The sequence below is a fragment of the Hippopotamus amphibius genome, chromosome 9 (assembly GCF_030028045.1).
Source record: "Hippopotamus amphibius kiboko isolate mHipAmp2 chromosome 9, mHipAmp2.hap2, whole genome shotgun sequence".
Classification (NCBI taxonomy): Eukaryota; Metazoa; Chordata; class Mammalia; order Artiodactyla; family Hippopotamidae; genus Hippopotamus; species Hippopotamus amphibius.
This window is the reverse complement of record NC_080194.1, coordinates 131,501,638-131,526,971: the sequence shown is the minus strand read 5'-3', so window position 1 is coordinate 131,526,971 and position 25,334 is coordinate 131,501,638. Positions and strand designations below refer to the sequence as shown.

Here is a 25,334-nt window from a genome sequence, read left to right as displayed (position 1 = left end):
GGAGGCGAATAATTGCATTTTATACTAAACTTATTTGCAGCTCAAATACAGCTCAAAACCTTGTTTTGATTACTTGTTTAGGGAAAGAGTAACATCAGAAAATGTGTAAGAATCACATTTGCATGATGGGTGATGAGACAGGGAATTACAGTTGGGGGTAAAAAGAAATGGAAAAAAAAAAAAAAAACCCTGAATATTCAACAGCATGTCCTGAATGTAAAGCCTACTCCTGCATCCACATTCAAACCCAACACATCCTCTTTCCCCTCCACACAAATCGCCCATGTCCTCAAAGGCAAAAGGTGCATTTGGTCAATGCAGCTGGGGTCCACATGCTTCACCTGATTTTCTTCAAGCAAACTGCCCTGGGAGCTTGTCCTCAGAGTGGTTCTCCTTTCTCCCGCTAAGACAGCTGGCTTCTTGTCTCGGCATCATTTTCAGCACAAAAGAATCCTGATGCTTGAAGTCACCAAGACACCAGGGAGGACCCCTGGGCTCTCTTCCCTGCGACCGCCCCCTGGGTTGTGGCATTCCCTCATCACAGACCTGGGTCTTCGGCAGTTTTATTAACATCAGGCAGCTTCAAATATGGCTCGTTCTTTAGGTCACTGGTTTTTTTTTTTTTTTTTTTTTTAAGAACCACCAATTGTCAACTGAATAGAGAGTTACAAAGTCAAGAGCTAAAACACATTTTTCCTTTTATGAGTGATTTTCTTGTTTGTTTTCCCCATTATTTGTCACAAAGAAATGGCCATTTTTAAGATAAAGCTAGAAAAAAATAATGAAAAAGGAAGAAAACACAAAATCTCACTGGCCAGAGAAGATGATTTTTGGTTCACGTCAAAGACTGTGAACCTGGCAGCCTGCGCACGTTAAAAATTTTAATTACTCGCCAACATTTAAAAATAAAAGATTTTACTGTTTAAATCCAGATTTCCATTTCACATAAAAAGGCTGAAAGATCGGGGGACAAAGAGCCCAAGTTCCCGCCTGCTGACAACTGGCCGGCAGGGAGAAGCAGCTGGCCTGCCTCGCTGCTCACCACAGCTGGTCTAGAACGTTCCATCTCATTTTCCTGAAAATGTTTACATTATTTTTTTAAGTGGGATTAAATGATATATTCTGTTTAGTCACCTATTTTCCCCTCTTTTTGTCATATATAAGAAATAACCTTCCAAGCGTGTTAGGGAACCGTGGACCAAAACTGCTCACCCTGGGTGCTTGTAGAAGTGGTTTCACAGCAGGAAGTCCCGATAAGGAACACGGAACTGACAAGAGGCCACGAAAACCAACCAGAAGAATTCAGGAGGGGCCAAAAAGAGGGAGGAGATGCCAGCCCATAATATGTCCTGCCAACCTTCCAGAAACCCTCGCACTGGAACGCATCTTGACTGGGAGAGGCATGCGCCACCAGGCAGGGCCGAGCGTCACGCCAAATATGGGGCAAGTGAGATGACTGGCCAGACAACCTGGAAGCTGACCACCCCACCTCCGTCAACCCTGAGGCTGCGAGCCACAAGGCAGTGCTGTCCTCCTAGGTTCCCCTACCCTACTGCACCCCGCTCAAGAGCTCTTTTCAACAAAGTCTTTTGCTTTGTCAGTTCGTGTGCCTTCTCAGATAATTCGTTTCTGAATGCTAGGGAAGAGCCTACTCTCAGGCCCTGGCAGGGGCCCCCCCTCCCGGCAACAAGCTGACATGAGATCCACATCACCATGTTGAGTGGCTATACACTACTGACCTATCTTGGCTGATTTTTCCATGAGTAAGTACTACTTTTTGAGGTGTATCATATTACCACTCCACCAGACAGTCCAGCTCCCCTCTCTGCAGGGCCCCCCTCTGCAATCCTCCCTGCAAGAGGATTATTCTTCCCGGTCCATTACCGTCGGGCCTGACCATGTGTCTTGTAGAAGTGATACGTGTCACTTCTGAGCACAAGCTTTCAGAAGCAAGCGTGATCCGCCATTGTCTCTGCTGCCGTGAGAGCGGGGTGCCCCGGCTCAGGGCTGCTTCTTTGCTTTGGATCCTGGCATGCGGATGATGTGGAGCGTAAACACAGCTGACCCAGAGGGACGTGTAGCACGAGTGGGAACCAGACATGTAGTAAACTTAACGCTGCCAACTGCCAAGATTTGGGGACGGCTTGTTACAATGGCATAATTTAGCCTCAGCTGATCAATATACTAAAGCATTAAAACTTTAAAATAAATTTAAAAATTAAAATAAGACCATCGTAAAAGGTCTCTGGCCGGTGCCCAAGCCTGGCCCTGAAGGTCTCGGCAGGATGTGGCTGCGGGCAGTGGCTCCGTGCACCTGCTGGACTCCAGGACAGGAGGGTCCATGTTGGCCCTGCAGGAAACACACCAACTTTCACGGCTGAGACCTTAAATGGTTATTGGTGGCGTCCAAGGGTGGAAGAAAGCGGTACCCAAACCAGGTAGCTTTAAGCAGCAAGATGCTCACAATACGAAAGGAACTTGGAAATGAAGCGTGACCAGGGGAGGAGCAGATCCCCGACACCCGTGTGGTTCGTGCACACACTGGGACACGTGCTCCTTGAGTAAGAATCCTCTGAGACCAGCCACGCCCAAGGCTTTGATCCTGGTTTCTCAACATGCGCCTGGTGACCTCACTTTCTCCTCTTTCCCAGCCCCCCCACTGTCACCCAATGCCCTGCTAACCTAAGCAACCGACGTCAGCCACACCTCACCCCCAGGCCTCCAAAGGGCCTGGTTTTGGAAGGAATTTTTTATGGCGAAAAAGCGTATATTTAGAATAAGCTGGCTGGACTCAAGTTTAGATATACCAATTTTTTTTGGCAACATTCAAAGCACCAGAGAGAAACCAGTTGAACATATGCTTCTTGTCTCCATCAGGCCTGACCTTGGCCATGTCAATGTCATGGAACTTCTTCACAGCCTGCTTGACCTGGTGCTTGTTGGCCTTGACCTCCACAGTGAACACCAGTGTGCTGGTACCTTCCACTTTCCTCATGGCCGACTGGGCGGTCAGAGGGACCTCGCTGATGGTGTAGTGGTCAAACTTGTTTGTCCTGTCAACCACGAGGGGCGCCTCCAACAGCATGGATGAGCCTCCCCTGCCTTTGTATTTGGAGAAACGCAATCACCTGGTGTGTATCTTTTTAGATCTAGCTTTTCATTCAACGTTGTTTGTGAGACTCATTCACGTTGTTGGAAGCAGTTACAGAGCTTCATTCTCCTTGCTGTCTGGCGCTCTATCGTGTGAACACGTCACAGATTATTTATCCGTTTTCTGTGACTGGGCACGTCGTAGTTGCTATTTTGCTTTTATTTATGTGATTGATTAATATTTGTTTTCCCCTCGCTAGACTGTAACTCCATGATGAGAAGAACCCACCTTATACTTTCTCATTACTGTAATCCAAGCCCTAACACAGCGCCTGATCCGTAACAGGAGGCAAGGCAGGAAAGAAAGGAGGGGGAAGGAGGCAAGAGGAGAGGAAGGGAACACGTGTTACCCGTCCGTCCAAAGACAGGACCTCCGCCCCAAATACAAGGTCTGTTTCAACAATCCAGCTGAATAATTTCCTAATTCCTGCTCACGGTAAGCTCCTTCCCTCCCTGCATACTTCACATTAAATTAAGCCCCTGGGCTCTTAAAGGATTCCTGCCTCTTAATGCCAATAAAGATACTTCGATGTTATCAGTAAAAGTTTGCAGGTACCAGGAGTCTCCGGCTCCCCAAAAAAGCTCCTTGCCAAGCATCTAGTTGCCTGGGGAGGGGCTCTAAGACAGGATATTATCAACTTCACGTTGTCAGAACATTCAAGAGAGAAAACCTGCACAATTCAATTATCTTTTCAATTTTTTTTGTAAAATACGCACTGGTAGGGGGGAAAAAAAAGCAAACAACACACAAAAGTCCTGCACAAGGTGGAGAACAGAAAGTGATAAGGGGGCCTCTTAGGCAGGGATTCACACCTTGGGCTGAGGCCACACCCTAGAGGGACGCCACCCTCCACTCTGGATGGGCTCTTCCTTTCACAGCAGTGGAGGTTGACAAGAGGAAGTCACTGCCTGCCACGTGGGAACAGAAGTTGGCTTCTGGGATTTGTACGCATCATCCTTTTAAAACTGAGTCTTCTCAGTCCTACCTGTGAGGCTCCAACTCAGACACAGGCACAGGTGAGGCCACCCGTGGCCCTGCTCCCCTCCAACCAACCAATTCAGAAGATGACCTTAAAACGGCACTCCAGGGAGCTCATGCTCTATGTGAAAATTATGAATAGCCTGGACATCCCTCAGTAGCCTCATCTTTTGCCCACATGCCTTGACTCCTCACGCAAATTCTCGTTTTCGCAATGCGTGTAAATGTATGTTTGCCTGTTCATTCACTTAATAAACATTTATTGACAGGCACTGGCCTAGGCAGCAGGATACAGCAGAAAAATAAGACAGCGCTCATGGAGAAGGTGTGAGGGACAATAAACAAGCAACCACATAAATAAATAAAAGGTAAGTGCTGCGTGAGACAGCAAGATGGGCAAATGGAGGAGACATGGGTCTATTAAGCACCTACTATGTGCTGGGTCCCATGCTCGGCACTTCTCTTATACATCTCACTTAATTCCTGCGCCAATCCTACACGTGAGGTGGTCAGTAGCTACATTTCACAGATGAGGGACACAGCTGGTAAAAACACAGCTGGTAAATAACAGAGGTTGGCTTTGCCCCCTGATCCCAAGTCCAAGGTATTAAAGAAAAAAAAGCAAAGCAAAACAATGACAGAAGCCAAGCTGGCCACAACTTCTCTATTTTTCATGAAAAGAGCTAGAGGTCCAAAGTGGTGGGCACTACTCCTAAAAGCCAGGGCCTGGAGGTGGAAATGAAAAGCACCTACTTTGTGCTTTAAGCAAGTCTAGGCAAAGATCTAGTCAGGGAAAGAGTACACACTAGGGTCCCAAGGGAGGTATGGGGACTAAATAGGGCTTTCGGTTCCTCAGGCTCTGTCGGGTCCTTGACAGTGAATGCCTGAAAACCAGCTGTAACATGCAGAAAACCTTCTCTTAATAGCGAAAAGATTCCCAAATCTTTCTTGATATGATGGGGTATTCAAAGGAAACATGGGCCTCTTCTTACTCCTGCAGCTGTATTTAGAAATTCCCCATTGGAGTGCTGTGTGAGTTTAAGGAGATAAAACATGGAGAGAACTTGGCACAATGTCTGGTACATGGGAAGTGCTCAGGAAACATATCTGCTCCCATCACCAACCATCACCATCCTCATCAGGTATCATCATCAACCACCACCATCATCCTCATCTTCATCCTCATCTTTATCCTCATCAACCATCCTCCTCCTCCTCACCATCATCTATCATTCTCCCCCTCCTCATGTTTATTTCACATCTCTCTCTCTCCTTTCTTTCTTAGGGAAACTCAGTTAAGAAAGAGGCAGTATTTTTCTCTTGAACATAGACCTGGGAGGTCATCAAGACCTAGGGTTTGCACCTCATCCCTGCTACTCACTTGCTGTGTTATGCTGGGCAGGTTACTACATTCTCTGACCTCAGTTTATCCATCTGTAAACAGAGATGAAAATACTTCCCCTCACGGGTGGTGGCAAGGAATCAGACTTATGTAATGAAAGGCTCAGTAAGTGCAAGTGCTTATTATTAACAGCGGCCTGTGTATCTCTTTCCCATGTTCTTTTTTCACGTAAAAATGGGCAGGGTCGGGGCAGACGTGGTAACATGACTCAGTTATTTACTGTGGTTCCACAGTTCAGCACGAAGCTTCCTCTAAATCATGTGCTGCAAAATGCACTTTGTTTTCCTTTCTGCGTCTTCTAATAACTGAAGTGTTCAAACCCCGTTTCCCTCTTGGTCTTCCCTGGCTCCAGACTGCCTCCTGGTATCTGGGTCACAGCAGACTAGCAGCCCTGCCACCTCAGCAGTGAGATTCCTCCTCCTCACACTCGCCACCCCTTGTGACGGTCATCACACTGTTCTCTGCGTCTTCCTGAGACCCCAATTAGCACCCTGCACTTTTTTCACACTCTCCTCTCTGCTGGCCCCTGAAAAAAAGCAGCTTCCACTTGGCCGCCAACTTGAGCCACTTCCTCCAGCTCTAGACAGCCAGAGCAGTCTCGCAGAACGTCACTCCATGGGAAAGTCTGGCACAGAGCTGGAATTCACAGTCTCTCGGGATGTGCCTACCGGCGGCACAAGAAGATAACCTTTAAAGGTTGGACTCAAAATGCTTTTCGTATCTGGGAGGGGTAGAAAAAAAGATTCCAAACTTAAAGCGACAGCCCCTCTCCCCCCGCAACTGACTTCACTGGGGCTTCTCGAAGCCCAGACCAGGGAGGAGGAAAAAATACCCAAAACACAACAGCCTTAATGGTTTCAGTTCATTGGTTCAGATGAACGCTTACCAAGGTGATGCAAAAACCCCGTTAATGCCAGTAGAGTTCAAGTTCTAAAGATCATAAGAGAACTCACCCAAGCTAAGGAGAGGCATCTACTCACCCGATGCACAGGGTTGTTTTTTTAAACACAAGAATGAAATAGTGATTATTCTCGTGCCATAGGCCTTGGGAAAACATCCAGCACATAAACATAAATCATGACAGCTGACATCTGAACAAATGCCTAATGGCTGACAAACTGTTTCTACATCTGTCTCCCTTCACCTTCAGCGAGCATTGGGCCGGAGCGGGATCTTTGGATGAGGAAACTAGCTCAGCATCACGTGGTTCGGAGGGTCCAGACTGTGGTCTGAGTCTTCTGGTCACAATCAAACCTCAAGGCCAAGGAGGGACGGGCAGACACTTGTGCCCAAACAATCAACTGGAATAAAGGATGCAGTAGCCGGGGTTCCGGGCTCCCTGCTGGAGAGCAAGCTGCTTCTAGGACTGGGGGCCACTGTGGGCCTGTGAGTGCACATGTGTGCGTGTCAAGACCCACGCCACACATGTCTTCTAACCCACGGCAACCCCATGAAGGAAGCGGCAGCCCTGTTTTAGAGGTGAGAAATTTGTGACTTGGACAGGATGATAGAGATTCTGTCCTAAAAGGTCACCCAGCTCGGAACCAAGTGGCAGATGTGGGTACACACTTAGGCTGCCTGCAGAGTCCACATCTGGACCACCGTCTCAGGTGCCCAGGAATCCTCACAGATATGCACGTCAGGCGCATCACCTGTGCTCCACCCTGTGGCCGCTCTGTGTGGGCAGGCGGCCAGGCATGACAGAAAGACAGACAGACCCAGCTGGCTGCAGTGCCCTGAGCCCCACTTCCCTCCGCTCCAGCCATACCAGCCTTCCAGTTCCTCTTGTGAACGAAACCCTTTCCTCCCTTTGTACGCGCTGTTCCTTCTGCCCAGAATATTCCTCTTCTTGTTACTTAGTTAACTCTAAACCATCTTTCAGGAATGAGCAGATGTCCTCAGGGGATTGCTTTCCTGCCCCCAATTACTTGGGCCTCTTCTGTAACCTCGGGACCCTGTGTAGCATTCCTTCACAGCATGTACACAGTTTGTAACTACTTATGCATTCATCTATAATTTTCACAGTAATAGGTTTAAAGTCTCTTCTCCGATAAGACTGCAAGCTCCATTGGGGCGGGGGGATCTTGCACAGTGCCTGACTCACACGAGGGGCTCCATGAATGCTCTCCGGCTGACCTTCATAAAGCCCCTCCTGCTGATCCTGAACTCTTACTCCCAGTACCTAAGGTGCTGGGGCAGGTGCTGGCACAGGTCCTTGAGTGTGTGAAGGTGATCATGGGAAAGTCTGGGGATTACAGCTGAAGGCAGGGGCTACCCCTGACCATCGAACTCTAGAGAAACTACTACTAAACCACAAGACAGCATGTGATACCTGGGCAGGTAAAACTTTCTGAACCAAGGGGGGGGCAGTTACAAGCAATGAGGAAAGCTGTTTGAGTCAGTGAGAAAACTGAGGCAGAGCTGAACTTGAATGACAAAAGGCATGATCCAGGAGGGGCGGGTCGTGTAGGGAAGAGTTTGATAAGAAATGCAAAACGAGAACTCTGACGAGAGGGGCCTATCAGGATGCACTGCAGTTGGAGAACTGGAGTCAAGAGTTTAAATCAAGACCACAGCCCTCCCACTAGAAAGGTTCATTTGTAGGTTTACGTATTGGTCTGTCCATCCCATCATCCATCCATTTGTCTAATAAGCAGCGAGCTTGCCTCCCCTGTCCTAGACACTGGGGACACTGCGGTCAACAGCACTGACACGCAGCTGTGCCTTGTGGAGCTGACTTACGGGGTGAGCAGCAGGTCACAGCCTGCCTACGGCGGCACACCAGGGCTTGGGTCTAGACCTCAGGAGCCAGGTCCAGGCCAGGGATGTAAACGTGGTAGCCATGGCCCTGCTGACGGCAGGAGAACCACAGCAGCCACCTAAGTGGCTTCTGCTGAGCCACCGTGATGTGGAACAAGAGGCTGAGGCACCCTCCCTGCTCTCGGCCACCCTGGGTTAGGGCAAGTCCTTCATGTTAGAAAATACTATGCAGAAGCTTAAACACAGTAAGCAGAAGAGACGTCTATTTACTGTGGAGGAGGGCATGTATCACATGATCCCGTTTATGTCAAAGAAGGAGACCAATAAATGTGTGCTAAAACCACAACAGCGTGCAACAGCTGTGTAGAGCAGAAGCTCGGTGTCCCGGGGGACACTGGTGATGTTTGGAGACATCTTGTGTTGTCACAACTGCAGAGAGGAGAGAGGTGGCACCCAGGTAAAGGCCAGGGATGCTGCTCACTGTCCTACACTGCACAGGTGAGGCCCCACAACAAAGAATTACCCGGCCCCAAATGTCAGCTGTGCTACAGTTGAGAAACCTTGGTGTAGCGACACTTAAATGTCACCAAGCTGGCTCACGAGCCAACTCCGGGCTACGAGCAGCCTGCAGGCTTTGGGGGCCATGCGCTCTTTTGGCCAGTCTGACCCAGCCCCCTTCTGCTGGTAAGAGCATCTTCATTTTCCTTTGCAGAAGCACCCTACTGCCACTGGCCTGCAGCTTGAGTAGGAGGAATGTGAGCGTGGCACCCAGGTGGACACAGAGGTTGGCTGACAAGGGGCATGGCCCCCGCCAGCGAGAGGCAGCGAGGCTCAGACCCAGGACCCTTGTCAGCACTGGGAGAAACAGAGGCCTTTCCAATAGGGCCAGCTGACCTGAGGGGATGCAAGCCTGGAGGTGCGCACAGATGTCCTGCCACCTCAGCCTAGCTGTGAACGGAGCCAGTACAGAGCGCAAAACCACCCTCTCCAAAGACAGCAGTCAGTCCTCATGACCTTGAGCTCCTGGAATTCAAGCTACGCACACCCTTGGTCTTTTCCATTAGCAGTCAATGAATGTCCTGCATTTCTTACACTGGATTGAGCTGGTTTTCCTTCTCCTACAAGGAAGACAGTGCTGGTGTAGGTCAGGAATTAGTGCCCTGGTTAGATGAATCGGGTGGGCAGCTAGTCAACCACATGATCCCAATGAGAGGATCTCTGACCCGGAAGTGAAGGGGGATCACGTGGCAGGATCAGGCTGGGTCCTGCCGAGGAGAAGCTGCGTCAGACACCCTGTCATCCAGGTCTCCAGGGCTCTCAGGTTCACGGAAACCTGCCCGCAGGGGACCAGGAGCAGGGACCAGCAAACGGAAGCACCAGAACGAAACAGCCCAGGGGTTCTCGGCTGTGACACTGTTGACACGCGGGGTCAGGTCACTGTCGTGGGGGCGGTCCTGTGCGTGGAGCCATGCTGAGCAGCACCCTAACCTCCCCGCCCCCCGCCACTGCCACGGTCTAGAAGGAGAGACATTAGGCAAGCGTGGGCAGGTTTACAACGACTGCTCCTGGTGATGGGAAGAAAGAAGAGACATCAGAGCTGGCTCTGAGCAGGAGACCCCCAAGTCCTGGGACCAGAATTGTCATGGGGCACGTGGAGAAAACTTCAGGAACACAGCAGGACAGACGCTGGTGCAGAGGACCAAACCATGTCCAGAAATGCGAGACCACAACCAGACAATACAGGTGCCCTTTCCCCTTCTTCCCCTCTCCACTTGGAAAACAACTTTCTGGCAAAAAAATATCCTCACTGCCAGCACGAACACTCTGTACGTGATCTGTACGGTGAACGGCGATGTTCTCTTTCCTGGCCAGGCTGATTTAGGGGGCACTGGCATAGCGTTTCACAGACAGTGATGAACAGCAGTACAATTTTCAAGAATAAAAATATCACCAACCAATTAACTCTGTACCATTTGAACTCTGCAACAGAACAATCATTGGTCATTAAAAAGCTGCAGGTGAATATTATTAGGAGTGACGAGGTCATCGTGCCAGAAAGCAACATCTTCCCAACAGGCAGGGATCCTCTGATTTCCGACAACTGCCACAGGCAGGCAGCTTGGGGCTCTCATATTTGCATGTGATTCAGGCTTCCAGGAGAAAAAGTGTCCCCTGCATTTTATCCTGATTCCTTCCCTTCCCCCTTCCCAAAAGCTCAGAGAAGGAAGTCTGCAGCCAAATGGAGAGATTGAACGGGTAACACCAAGAAGCCATCCAAAGGCTGAAGGTAGAAAACACTTGCCGATCCGTGGTTTGCAGAACTTTTCTTCCCCGAGCAGAAGAAAGATGGGCGGATATGGGGAGTTAGGAATTTCCTCTCTGAGTCAAGGACGAAGAATAGGCAAGGAGAGAGAAGGCCAGGAAGCCGAGAAGTGGGAGAAAGAGGAAGAGAGCGGGGAGCCACAAAGAGAGAGGAAGAGAAGGAAGGAGGGAGATGGGGTGGGGAGGATGAGATGGAAGGAAGGAGAATAAAAAAGAGAGAGAAGAGCAGAAAAGGACAGAAAAGGACAGAAAAGAGGGGGAGAAGAAGAAGAAAGGGAGAGAAATCCTGGGGCCGAGTGGACAGAGAGGACAGAAATGCTGACACACCAGCCCTCCTCTGTTCCACGTCCCACAGGGAGGTCGCCGTCCCCCAGCCCTCGTGACAGATGCCCGGAGACAGATGAGCCACACAGCCTCAAAGCAGCAAATGCTCCTGGAAAGAGGCAGCTTCCGTGGAAGCTCCTTCTGGAACCAGGGCCCTCTAGACTCTGAGTATGAGGGGTATGCCGTGGGGCCGCATAAGTCTGGGGTGAACACTCGGAGCATCTTCCCTGTGGGTGAGCTGGGGAAGCACAAAACCGTCTCAATGACAAAACCTGGATGGATGTGCAGCAGCCCAAGCAGTGCCCATGACTGTCTAACGCGGACCGAGAGGCTGCAGTCCTCACTGGATGGAGGCTGGGAGGGAGGGCCGTTCTGTTCCTCCTGTCACTGCAGGGGGGGCCCAGCAAATGAATGCTGAATGAATAATGACTGTGCTGTGACCCGAAACTCCCTGGCGTTCCCTGACTCTGCACTAAGTGGACTGGAGGGGAGAGTTTAGGAAGAGCTGAAGGGGACGGGACCATTAGTGGCCTTACTGGTTCAGAACCTGAGCAGAGCGCGGCCCATTCTGGATTTCTCATCTCCCCCCGGGCTAACATGAAGGGGCTGCTTCAGCCTCACAAAGCTGAGGATGAAGCCACACTGTTCCGTGTCCCCTGAGCCCACCTACCAAGACAGGGGACAGGAGAGAGAGCAGGGATGGGCTCTGGCCACAGTCTGGGAAGAAGCTGCTCGCCCCACCACCCAGGCTCCCGGAGAAGCTGTGCTGGGAAGGTTTTCTGTCGTGTCTTCTGCCCAAGAGCTCTTTCCCAGGGGAGACGTGAGTTTAGTGGTTTAATAGCCCTTGCTTTTCACCACCTCGTAGAAAAGAAAAAGAAAAAATCAACCCCTTCTGGGTGTATTAAAGGAAAGAGTGGGTGTTCCTGGCCTGGGTGAGGGAGCATGGGGCCTGCGGCCTGGGTGGGGAGAAGGCCCCATCCACCCATCAGCCCGGACCAGGTCACTCTGCTGGCCTTGCTTCAAGCCCCGGCTGGGCGAGATCATGTCCTGGGGGGTGGGGCACCTCCCTCCTCCTGCTGTGAATGTCGACCCACAGGCCGCATCCCCGGGCGGACGGAAGGCGTGCTGGATGCTGACCCCGGGCCCTGGACCGCACGGCGTCCTGAGGCACGAGCATCGACCCTCCCGCAAGGAGACCTATGCAGCTGAATTCACTCATTGTGGCATTTGTATTATTTATTTATTTCTTGTTCGGGCGAGGGAAGGTGGGAGTAGGGAGAAGAAACAGCCTGTTCTTCCTGTGTGATTACAAGACATCACGGTGCTTGGGGTGGGTATGAAAAATCAAGGTTTCCAGCAGTAACTGCTGACTGCACTTCAATCAAGACTCCGAGCTGGTCCTGCTGAGCTGGCGGGCAAGGCCAGCTCAGTTCCGGGGGTCCTGCCCCCGTCCCCGCCTACCAGACACCGTGGGCACTTGTGTGGTGCCCAGACCACGCGGAGGTGACCTGCAGGCAGGCACTGGCCCACTCGCTGCCAGCCTGCAGGTCCCGGTTTCTGCTCCCACGCCCCACAAGGCAGGGGAGAACTTTTGCCCCGAGAGGACCCCACCCTCTCTCGGAGGCCTCGCCTGTCTGGGGCTCCGGCCACTGGGAGCTTCTGCACCTTCCCTCAGAGCCACCATCTGTCTCCTCAGGAGGCCAACAAAAATGCAAAGGAGTCTCTCATAAAAAGAAACAAAATTCCGGCCTTTGAAAAACAACAGCCAGGCAGGAAAGCAGCTTTTCGGGACTTCTATTTTCACCGGAAATCTCCCTTCAGACGAGGGAACGGAAAAGGACCAGCTCAGCTGGCTGTGGCTGGGGAACCTGGAAAAGGGCATCACTGGAGGGAATCAGATTCACATCTCAGCCACGTTATTCTTTCTTAGCTTCTGTTTCTCTAATGGTGGGGCTGAAGGTGGGATGCGGGGACCAAGCTGACACAGGTCCATCCAGCTGTGCCAACGCACAACAGGAAAAGAGAACACACACCCCTCTTCCTTTCGTATGTAATTACGTACATCCTGCCTCATTTGGAAAAAACCTTTAAGGTGGGCTTAGAAAAGGGGACACAACCATCTAAAAACAGTAAGTGAAGGTGGTGACTCTGGGCCCTCGGCTGATGCGAAAAGCAAGGGCAGGGGGCCCGGAAAGAGGAGGCACGAGGCTGTTTCTGCTGCCTTGAGGAGTAAAAGTGAACATCCTTCCCCACCTCAGAGGTGGCACAGCCCCTTCCTCCTATTTCTTCATCGAAGGAGGAGCTGTAAGACTGGGATGGCAGCCTGGTCAGGGAGTCCAGGCAGGCTTCCTGGGGAGTCTTGGCTCCGGCTGGGGCAGGGGAGCCATGGCTTTGAGCTCAGGGGCCTCAGAAGCCATCTTATCAGACGGGGCGGTGGGGCAGACTCCCTGCGCCGTGCGCCTTTCCTGAGACCTGGAGGCTACGCGTTCGGGGGACGCCTGGAACCCTGGCCCTGCTGCCAGGCCCCTGCTGCGTTCTCCTTCACCCCTCCTTCCTCCCTGTCTCTGTGTGTCCTTACTCCCCGCTGCACTCTCCCGCGATGCTCTTCCTGCCACCTCCCACCTCACCCTGCGGCTCCTCCTTGGCCTCAGGTGTCCCTGCAGAGGTCGCTGCACTCTGGTGGCCGTGGGTTAAGTCCGGTGCTCTGCTCTCCACTCCCGGGCCCTCCCTGGACACCACGCCCGCCCCTTCCCTTCATCTGGAGGCTGGCAGTGCTTACCGCTTGGGTCGTCTGCCTGCAGTTAGGAGGCACCAGCCCCACGGCAGCAAGAGTGGGGGGCCGGGTCCTTCATCGGTTCTGCACACCCCCGGCCGAAACATCCTCCGTGTTCATAATGATTAACCTCCACCTTCCCCATCAGAACCTGGCTGCTTCAATCACGAGCGCACCTCGCCCAGCCCCGCCCTCCATTCCCAACTAATACCAGACACCGGTATCCCTTGCTTTTTGAAAGTTCACTTTATGCCGCTTTGCTTTCACAAAAGACCTACATGAGCACCTGTTTTTGCTAACTGAAAGAAATCCGAAGAGGAATCTTGCTTTTACAAAAAAAAAGGTAACTGCTTCTTCACTTGACGCTTACGGAAGGTCTCATAGGAACGCTCCGCTTTCAGACAGAGGGGGAGCCTGTATTCTAGTAGGGGACGCCAGTGACCACAGAACAGAAAAGGAACGAAAGCTGCAGATCTCCGCGATGGGCAAAGTTATCAGCCCCGCGACCTTCCAAGTCACCACCTGATAAGCGCCCCGAGCAGCCCTAGATAAAACGGGGGCTGTCTCGGGGCACAGCAATTAGGAAGGGTCCCTGAGACACAGCAGGAAGACAACGGGCTCCGGGCTACACATCCGTGCTCTGCTCTGTGCTGCATGCAGCAGGCTCTCCTGCAAGTCACTGCTTTCAGTTTCCTCACATAAGAAAGAAATAGACAAGGGCGGGGTGGGGGGGGTGTCAAACCTGGACATACCTGCACACACGCACGCACACACGTTCCCACACAAAGGTGAGCTCTCCGCTTTCTTTAAACCCTAACAGTCGATGACTTTACATATTTAGGCTGAAAGTCTCTGCCCTAACGAATTTCTCAAATTCCGAGGGACCCATCATTTCCATACTCCGGTCCTCGCAGCTCTCTCTACCCTGTCAGGATATTCCCTTGTCACCAGTATCAGCTGCCTGGGGCAGTCCTGACAACGAGTGATGGGTCAATGAGACTGTGGGGAGAATTCCTTGGAGGAAGCAGGTGATGGAAATGGGTCGGTTTCACTGCAACATACACTTAGGGCACATACCTATGGGGCAGACAGTGGGCCACGCGGCGGGTAACAAGAGCAAACAGGCAGCATCTCGCGTGTGACCCACACGATGCTATTTACCCCACGGAGTCACAGCACCTTCATCGACAGAAACAGGGGAGATGGTAACAGTGCCTACCAGAGAAGGTGGCCACTGTGTAATAAAATTCACGTCTTACGGCAAGACGAGAAAAACTTAAGCATAAAAAACTCTTCTCTGCCCTTTGGCCTCCTCTCTCCCCTCTACTGTGCACTGCGTATCTGCATTAGGCATCGACCAGACCTCCCCCTCAGCAGAAATACCTGTGCGGCCGTAAAGAGCAACATTCTCCCAGCATCAACAAGACAACTCCTTAGGAGATAACCTTCCTTCTTGATCCTGTAAGGGGTCACCTTGTACTTGCACAGGTGGACTGTGTCAACTGTCAGTAATACATTTCACGTACAGCCCTCTGTCTCAAAAAAACTTACGTAACTGTGCTTTGACTTCTAATGGGGGAAGTTCTCGGAGCTTTCTGAGATGCTGTTCCTGGGTTATACTCCTAAGTTTGACTCAAAATTTTCCATTTCTTTCTTAGATCGACTGATTAATTTCTGTAGACATGATGTAGATGACAGTGCCTGTGGCAGAGGCCCGGCTGCCTACCCAACGGCCAGCTTCCCACCTGCTCAGGGGCTGAGGGAGATGCTCATTTCCCCAGCTTTGCTTTCAGTGACACCATGGCTAAGTGACCTCATTTTGGGTCAATGGGATCCAAGGGAAGGCCACAGGAGGGTTTTAAGCAAAGATTTTCCTTTCTGATTAAGAAAAATAATGTGCCAGTAAAAACTTCGCTTCTTTCCACTTGGACACTTTCTTGTGAAGAGGAAGTGCTAGCAGCTCTGGAAGGCGTTGATGTGATTAAGCTGTTGAGTACCTGATTCCCAAACTTTTTGTTACATATATTAACTCCTATTGGTTAAGTCACTTTGAGTGGGATAATGTGTTACTTGCAGCAAAAAGCATTCCTCATACAGTGTTTAATGCTCAATAATTTTACTAGAGTCCATTTCTACACCAAATCAGAAATGGAGATGTCCTAAAAGTCCCATATAACAATGATGGCCAATTCAGACTGCCTTAATTAGCAAAGGTGAAAGATTTTACAGGGAAGATCTCAAAGGAGGAGAGCTCCTTGGCAATGATCAACAGCAACCAAACGCCAGCTGCAGGGCTCTGTGAGGACGACAGCCAGCAGTACTTCAGAACTGGGGGATGGTACCCCCTTGAAGCCACCCCAACTGTGTTCCAGCAACAGAAACCGAGGACATGCACGTGCTTAGCTCATCCAGACTCACATGCCAGCTGTGCCTACGGCTCCACACAAAGAGGCAGCGTTAAACTTGGTACCATCTTGGGCAACCTCCCTGGGGGAGGCCAAGAAGGTGATGCTGCCATGGGCCAGGTGCAGGCGCCCTGGAAACACTGGTGAATACTGCCACCGGTGCAACCCACTACGCAGCAAGTAAAAACTGTACTTAAATTCAAAACTAGACTAAACCTACACCGACTGGGCGGTTCTGGGCTGCTGAAACTATACTGTCCTGGGGCCTGGGCATTCATGCTTTCAGGCGTCCAGGGAATCCCACTGGGAAAGTGAACTCTGAACTTAGGTTTCACCTCTAAGCCCCAGACTCTCCCTCCAGCAGAGCTCGCCCCTCTGCTAAGCTTCCACGGAGCCGCTGGACACGGTCCCTGCATTTCAGCTGCTTGAGTGGGGCTCTATCTCCTCACCAGAACCAGACACCTTGAGGACAAACATATCTTGCTCCTTGACGTCCTTAAGGAGGTTGATGAGGAGCCCTTGATCAAGGAGATGCTAAATAAAGGCTTTTTTGAACATGCAAATGTGCCCAGAGACATCTGATTCAACAGGGGGAGATTCATTTACGTTTACTTTCAGGTCTAACTGCTTATCACGAGTCAAGCGGTCCTTAGGTCACCAAGGGCAGCTGTGCACCAGGTGCTGCGCTAACCACATTATCCATCATCCTCTGTTGTCACTTTGCAAGGTGAGTGGTGTTACGTCCCTCCCACACGTACCTCTCTCTGCAGCCCTTATCTCGCGAGACTGTTATGTTTACACGAGAGCATCTTTCCCCCTCTGGACTGTGAGGTTAGGAGGGTGAGTGCAATGTCAAGTCTTGCTCACCCCAGGCTCTGCAGAGTTTAGCACATGCCGGGCATCTAGTCAGCCCCCATCCACAGCTTTGGGATAAATAAAGTAATTATACTATGAAAGGAGGAAAAAAGTTCCTCCTGTGTGAGAAGATAAAGGCAGTAACAGAGAATCATAGTGACATGTATGTCCACGGTGAGGAAAACAGGCTTCTTCAGTTTGGCTTTTTGTTTTCACCTGTATCAGGCTCTCCCAGAAGCCTTGAGCATCCCAAGAACAGCTGGAGGTTAATGTGCTGTAATCTTCAGAGGTGCAGAGGTGCTCGACTTTGTGGAATGGAAAGTTCTAGAGGAAGGAGGGAGCAAGAACAAAGGCAAAGGCTCCCACAGTTTCACTTATCATGCAGCACAGAAGCCAACCTGGCTGGAACGAAACTCAGAAATCAAACGATCCACAGCTGCCTTCCCCGCCTGCTTGGTTCACAGCAGGTGTAGAGGGAAGGACCTGACGTGAATGAGAGAGAATCCCTTTGGCCTCAGAACCGGTCCTTGTGTCCCCACACCTGGAATGGTACCCGCCAGGGTGGAGGCTTCTGATCAGCCTATGTTTATGCAGCTGCCATTTCCATTTCTGTGCGTGGCTCAAACATCTCATCTTCTTCTACTTAATGAATTCCTCCCTCTCTGCATAGCTACACACTAAGCAAGCATAAAGATGGAACTGTAGGTAAAAGCAAACTTGAGGGCCTGAGGGGTAAACCATCTTAAGACAGAGATGAAAAGGGCTGAAGCAGCCGAAGCCTGAGGTGCAAAACACCACCATCCTCCAAACCACCTGCAGCCCCATGCAGCCTGCCAGACCCTGTGATCTATTATTAATACGAAAAATCATGGATTTTTCCCTGCACCACATATATAAACATGCTCCACTAGAATAAACCTTGAAAACTCCTGCCCAGGCTACATAATAACCTTTGGGGGGCGGGGGAACCTCCAACAGTGAAGGAGTCTTCCTGGGGTACCACCTTTTTTCTAAGCCAAGACAGCCCCCTGTGGTCCCTAGGAAAAGGGGCTTATTCTATAAGGAAAAAGCTTTGCTGAAACAAACCTTCTTTACAAAGCAGACCTAATTAGTTGAGCCGGGCAAACGGAACATTGCACCGTAGCCAGTGTTTCTGGTGGTGAAATTCAAAGGCTGAAATGAATTCCAGGTAGAGGACTGACTCCAGCTGTACTTACACTAATGGTGTTTTTCAAAGGGAAAGATCTAAGCGTTCAGAGAATAAGTGTATTGATGTATTATTTTATGCCAATTTAGCGGCTGTAATATTTGCATGAGGAAAAAAAAGTAGATTATTTTAAGGTCTAACATGCCTTTATAAACACTACAGTAGGATATTAAGACAGTGGACCTGAAACTTGTTTGGAAGTTGGGATATGTGGGGAATAAGAGCAAACATTTGCAAAGGTATAAACTAGCAACTAATTGATTAACAACAAATGTCACTATGTCATGCGGAAGGGACAGAAAGTCAAACCCGACAGCACAACTGTGTGTTAAGAGAAAGAGAGAGAGAGAGAGAGAAACTAAGCAAGACCAGTTAGTAAACAGGGTTTTGTTTTGTTGTTTCCATTCTGCTTGTTGCTGTTTAATCATTTTGTCTCTGGCTAGTGTCTGCTGGCAGCCAAGCATTAATAGGGGCCAGAGGTAAGAAACATTCATGGAAGAAAAACTTAAACTGGGCAAGTTCTGGACATCAATTTTACTTTTGCTCTGAAAACTGGTTAAAGGCAGCCATTTCCTACCTTCATGCCAGAACACACCTCAGCCCCACCTCAAGATCCAGGAGCACAGTGTGGAAACCACGGTGTTCCGAGGTACAAACTCTTTTTTTTTTTTTTTTTAATAACTTGCCTTCAATCCTGTCAAGGGACAGCACTTCTGGCCAGAATCCTTTGTGCCAAATGTACACCCAGACCTCTCCCACAAGACAAGCGGTGAGAGCCCAGCAACGCAGGGCAGCAGGTAACCCAGCTGAGTCACTCTGCAGTCGGAAGTACCACAGTTCCCCAGCCTCTGGGCCACCCTGACGATGCTCACACAACAGGTTCTGAAGGAGCATCCCCCCAAACTCTTCAGCAGCCAGAGCAGTCATGGCCAACAGGCCCTGCTTTAACAACTGTCCAAAGTGAACCCGCCTGCAGCCCGGCTCTGGGCTCTGCAGAGCTCTGATGTGTGCACTGTAGGGGACCAGAGCAGATGCACAGAAAATCCCTGGCTTGGCAGCAGAGGGGCCGTTGGCCCATGGCCTCAGGGATGCAGGGGGCCACCCACACAGGCAAGTTCCTGGTCAGGCTGGGCCCTTGCAAGGCAATTACCCCATCTGCTCCTCGGATTTTTAAAGCTGGACTGCACCCCCCTTCACTTATTCTGTGCAAACTGGTACCTTGTCAGAAAATGTTTTTGGACTGAAAATCACGTTACGGAATGAGCTGCTCCTCTGTGTCTTTGTTTTCTCATCTAGAAAATGGGGATAATGAGTATTTGTTACCTCACTGGGTTGTTGTGAGGACTGAATAAGCTATTTTATGTAACGTACACAGACCACTGAGAGGTGGCATTTTCCAAATATTATTTACTCGCATAGCACTGTCCTAAACTTCTTTTACTGTACATGTAGCTATTTTTCTTTAAGCTGACTCACTTTCTTTCTGCTTAAAACTATTTTAAAAGGAAACTATACATCACTGTGGTAAACAGAAAGATAGAATTCTGTGCCGTAAGTAGAAGGCAGGCGTAAAAATAAATACCATGAAAGAGAACAATGTAGTTAACTGAGCTGGAGTCTGTTGCCCCTCAGAGGCATTAATCCTGGGTCTTCCTCTGTCTTTGCTAAGCAAGATTAGAGGGCATTAAAGCCACAGTGGGCACAGGGAGACCTTCTCCTTCAGATCATCGCCAGTGATGGAAGAGCTGAAAGGCGAGTGGCCTTCTCCTGCAGAACCTGTTACTGGACGTCCAGTCTCTGTCTCTCTGAAACCTCGCTAAGCAGAAAGAAGGTCACACAGAAGACTGTCTTGCCTTCCGCCACTCCAGGAGAGGCTGTTCTAGATCACCACCACCCAATAGAGCTTCCTGCAATGATGAAGTGCTCTGTGTCTGTGTTTTCTGATACGGTAGCCATGAGCCACACGTGGCTACGAAGCACTTGAAACATGGCTGGTGCACCCGAGGAACTTGAGTTTAATTTCTTCCGATTTTAATGAAGTCAAATTTAAATGACCACAAGTGGCTAGTAGCTGTCAAACTGGACGGTGCAGATCTACTGAGAAAGCTACACATGCTGATCCTTTCGTCTGGGCTTTTCTAACGGACTTGCAGTTCATTTTGAGGTTATGCCCTTGGCTTCCTTGGAGGGAGATCTTAAGGAAACCTGACAGTGATCTGTCACAGGGATGCAACAGGACATCCTTTATTATAACTTAATATAAAGCCCTGTGAGGGCATTTCTCTTAGAGGTCACTTTGAGAAACTGACATATTTTCTTCTTACTAGCAACAGAATTATCCAAAATAGCCACATTTCCATTTTCACGTTGGCTGCCAGGAAGCTCAAAGGAAACTTACAAACCAATGAGAGCAACCATGTATGATTTCATTACATACCTACATATACATGTGTGTATGTATGTATACATATGATTTCCTCTGTTCCTTTAATGGAAACGCTCTTAGTTCACATTTTCTCTGACTCTGATATTTTATTTCTTACTTCCATTTTATCATTCTTTTTGGAATTTCTCTAGAAATGATCTCAAATGTTTCATGGAATTATATAAAATGCATTTTCTTAACTAATAAAAATAATGTCCACTGGTACCAGTATTTTAAATGAGTCACCCTTTCTCCAATATCATTTATTATTTAAGAAACAACAAAAAACAAAAAAGCACACCTTACCTGGTGTACCCCCCCAAAAAAAAATAAAAATAAATAAAAGAAAAAAAAAAAAAAAAGCACACCGTAACGGACACTTTCTAAAATGCTTCCAAACACATGCTCAGATTTTGCTCTTAGGTACCAACCAGAAGCACTGTTAGCTCAAAGGAGAAAAACAGTTGCGTTCAACACCCTCCAAGATCAGGAGAGATTTCAGACAGCCCACAGGGTGGGATGAAATTGCCCTGGGTGATGTGGGAGCTGCCAGGCCCGTGGCTCCACGAAACCTGGGACTCATCCTTGGTGTGCTGGCTGGACCACACCAAGGAAAGCTCTAGAAATGGTCAAGGATGGGGACAGTGTGGCTCGAATGCCACCGTGACCACCGTGGAAACAATCTCCCAGGCAACGGCATATGTGCTGTGTCCGTCTCATTCCGTAACTGACTTTCAGTAGCTAAAAATGGCCCAGTTGCTCCCTGGGGTGAGGCAAGGGGGAAGAGGCAAAAATGAAAGGTCAAGGAAACCTCTCGAGTGATCTCACATTTTAATTCTGCTCTAAAATGAAGCCGTCTGCTTCACTTTTCATTCTCCAGGTAACACCTCCCAGCTTTCTGATGACCATAAAATAGATCTTGAAGGACACTCAAATAAGAGCTTTTTATTTATTTATTTTCTTGGCTTAGTTTGGGACAAAAGGAGAATAGGATATTCGGAAATCTGTCATATCTAATTCTCTTTTCAAGCCAGAGCTGAGAGCATCAGGAACACTCAGATTCTCTAACGCTTATAAAAGTGCTACTGTCGCCCAGCTGAACACATAAACCAGAATAATTTTTCAGTGCAAACTTCCTTGCCAAACTCTAGCTCATTTGTCCGTAAGATTTTAGGCTAGAGGTGTGTATCATGCTTAAGCCCATTCCTATATAACGCATGCCCAGTACCAGTCCGACCACCAGCGACCAAACGCAGCAATCATTTCGGAAGATGAGAAATGAATACTAAGTGCCTACTGGACACCACGTATTTCTAATTCTGACAATAGCTTTGCAAAGTAAGCATTATTATTATTTTCATTTTACAGATGAGGAAACTGAGATTTACCTAAGGCCACAAAAGTGAAACCAGGGCTTCTATGCTCAAGTTCAGCATCCTTTTTTGCACCACTCCAGTCTCTGGGGGAAATATCTTAATAGCGAGAAGACTTCTTCAATGGTCAATTCCCCACTTAAAAAAATGGCAACAAAACTCAAGGCTCTTCACAGAGCTCATGGGGAATAAGAACAAAACCTAATGAAAGTTGTGATGTAAGACGACAGTAGAAGCAGAAGCAGCTAAGAGTCAAAGGTGAAAACAAAACAGTCCCTGGACAAGTTAACACCAACAGCTGGAGTTCAGGTAAGAAAAGAAAAAGACAACAAGATGGTAAGTAGGAAAGGCTGGAAAGGGCATCAGAAAATCAGAGGAAAGATGGAAAACTGGGATTCCCAACAGTTGGGGCAAAATCACCTGCAAAGCAAAGGTCCCCTGGTCCCAGACACTAAATCCCCAACTGGGGGGATGGGGTGGCCAGCCCCACGTCAAGGAGGCAGAGAGCACATCTGCAGTGCTCACTTGCCAAGTATCTGTCGCCCCTTGCTTGGCAAAGAGTGGCCTGGTTTTCATCTGGGGAGCTGTCTCACCCCCCTCTCAGTCACATGGTCAGGTGAGGTCAACTCCAATCCCAGTGCCAGTGGGGGTCACATGATTCAAACCTGGCCTGTCACAGAAGTCCATCACCCAACCCCAGGGTTTAGGAATGGGTCTGGGATCCAAGACAGACTCAAGAGATGCCCAGACAGGCTAAGAGTCTGGTGCTGCTGGGAGCCACCTGGTCCACCCACAGATGGCGCCACCCCGAAAAGGACACCCAAGCAGAGGAAACCAGGGGAAATGGGAGCAGATTCCTGACCCCAGGTCCAGCCAGGCCTGAAGCCAGACCCATGCTGGGACTTTTCAGCTGCAACACAAGCCAACAAATCCCGTTTCTGCTCAAGCAGTCTGAGCCGAGTGCTCACAGCCACACTAGGAGGCCTGACAGCACCAGGAAGCACCACCCTGCCTCCTCCTTTCTGACGGAAGGACCATTTCCTTGGGGAGGTTGGGCAGGTGGATGCTGTCGTTGCGAGGCCGTGGCTTCTCCATCGCCAAGAGGCAAAAGCACCCAAGAGTAACAAACAAGCATGGGCTCTGCCCCCACGGAGACGTCTAACTGAAAACCAGGTAATTACCTGATACACGTGGAACGCGTTGGCAGCTTTGCCCCGGAGAAACACTGACGGGATCCAGACGTTGATCAGAGCTCGGTTTGATCTGAACCAAAGAAAGATCGAAAGTGGTCATTTCAATTCACCAAAAAAGGAGAGGAAGCTATTTTCTCCTCTAAGAGGCACACAATGTATGACAACATCTATTACACGTAATTGTAAGCTAAAGGATCAGTTTCCGTCTCATTATTTGGTTCCCCGAGATCATTTTTAAGGGACTTAGTTTAAAATATATGTATTTTTAAAATTTATATATGCAATTTGTATTCTGGATGAGAGAGAGCCGCCCTTCAGTTCTTACTGAGTGATCATGGCCCATAACTTCTCTGAGCCTCAGTTTGCTTGTCTGAAGAGGGGGACGGTCACCAGAAGCCCCCACGAGGGGGCAGGGTCCAGAGCACTCATGCCCAGAGGGTTTCTGGAGCTTTCGGAGGAGTCATGCTGCCTCCTCATTGTGTTCACTTTAGACCCTGACCCCCATTTCAAGGTCAGACTCCACGAAAGAGCTCAGGAGACCAACACTCATGCTATGTGAGTGGCAGCTTTTGGGGGTGGGGGGAGGAGATTCCAGGAAGCCAGGCACCAACAACTGCTTTTGCAACTTTTCCAGAAACACTCTGTGGGGCTCGAACACAGCGAGATGTAAATTCAATTGCAAAATCATTTACTCAGCACGTACAAGGTACGGCTCCATGCTCTCACCCGGATTATCTTGGTTGATCCCTGCAGGCTATTTGAGAGAACCTCAAGGGTTCTCTCGGTACTGTGACAGTTCTGCCTTATGTGATGACTTCAACCTAACTCGGAGTCGCTGGGTGCACACACCCGCCACCACCACTCCTCCACTGGCTGGACACACATCACGTGAAGCTGATAAGTTAACCGTCACTGAAACTTCCAGATCAATCACAACAGGTCTCACAACAGTGCTGTGCAATTCTAGAAGGGCTGGGAGGTCCTAGCCTTTGCTTCCACTCAGAGGCTAAATACTTTTTCTCAAGCTCTCCTTCTCTCTTAAGAGCAGCTCATAAAAACTCGCCAGCCTCCTGTGCTTGGAACACAGGATGAGATGATGATGATGAAAGATTCCATGACTCAACAGCCTCACAACCTCCAGAGTAAAGAGCATTTCCTTTTCACAAAGAAATGGTTCTCTCCTGAAGCAGCATCTCTTCTCGGCTCTGAGCTCAGGCGCTGTCCTCCTTCATGGGGCAAAATGCACCCTACTGATCACCTCTCCTGGGCTCCGAGCACAAACTGCTATTTTGAGCCACCAAATTGGTTTGGATATCTAAGACACCCCTCCTGGAAAGGTCCCCCAAATTGTGCTAGTAACTAGAATGCTCCCCTTTCACTTCTGTTGGGAGGGGGAGAGGTACAGAAGTGTAACTAACACTCTGGTTTTCATCAACCTCCCAGGATGGGTGAGGGCTGGACCACCTCCCAGGCCGTCACCCAGGCTGTGGGCATGTCTTCCTTCCGGAGCGTGTACCGTGCTGTATTAGCATTGTTTACATGACCACCTCTCTCCTAGACTTAGAAGTGTGCGTTAGTGAGTAAAATCACGATCCTGAGTATGGAAGACCAAACAAGCTGGAGGAGTCAAATCCACCAGGGCACTTGGTGTGAACGGGCTGTGTGGGGGTCGGGGGAGGCTGGGGATGGAGCAAGGTCAGCCAGGGTCTTCTCTGCAAGGATGGGAAGGATCTGCACCTCCATCTCAAGAGAGGGAGATGGCACTTTCCTCAGGCTTTAGTGGAGATGAGCAACCTGGGAGGAGGAGGAGGAGGATGTGGCCGGGACTGTCCAGGCAGAGGCTGCCTGAAGGCAGGGACCAGGGCTGATTCATCCCTCTGCGGAGGACCTGGCATGACCCCTCCCTGCAGCAGGCATGTGATAAATTCTTGTTTTAATAATGAGTCTCTACCGCCTCACCAGTGGCTCGTGTCTGGGATTCCCCTCCATGGCTTTCACCTCTCTCCCCAGCGGGTCCCTCCCTGCCATCCACCAGGCCACCATCCCATGATCCTCTTCATGCTGTACTCCCCTCCACCCCGCCCCCCAGGCCCATGGGAGGCAAACTCGCTTTTGATTTTCATCCTTCACCTCTTAACCTCCATGACCGACCTCACTTCGCAATCT

General features: G+C 49.8%; 1 protein-coding gene across 4 annotated transcripts in view; it reads right to left on the bottom strand.

The window, feature by feature from the left end:
• Window positions 1–25,334, bottom strand: part of SNX29 (sorting nexin 29) — a 559,063-nt gene that overhangs the window by 148,814 nt on the left and 384,915 nt on the right. For 3 of the 4 annotated variants that reach the window (XM_057748481.1, XM_057748482.1, XM_057748484.1), the window contains one exon: window positions 23,157–23,238. In XM_057748481.1, the coding sequence (XP_057604464.1) occupies window positions 23,157–23,238 (82 nt within the window). Of the gene's footprint in view, window positions 1–4,998; window positions 5,158–23,156; window positions 23,239–25,334 lie in introns of those variants that run through there. The other variant, XM_057748483.1, reaches the window with a different exon arrangement.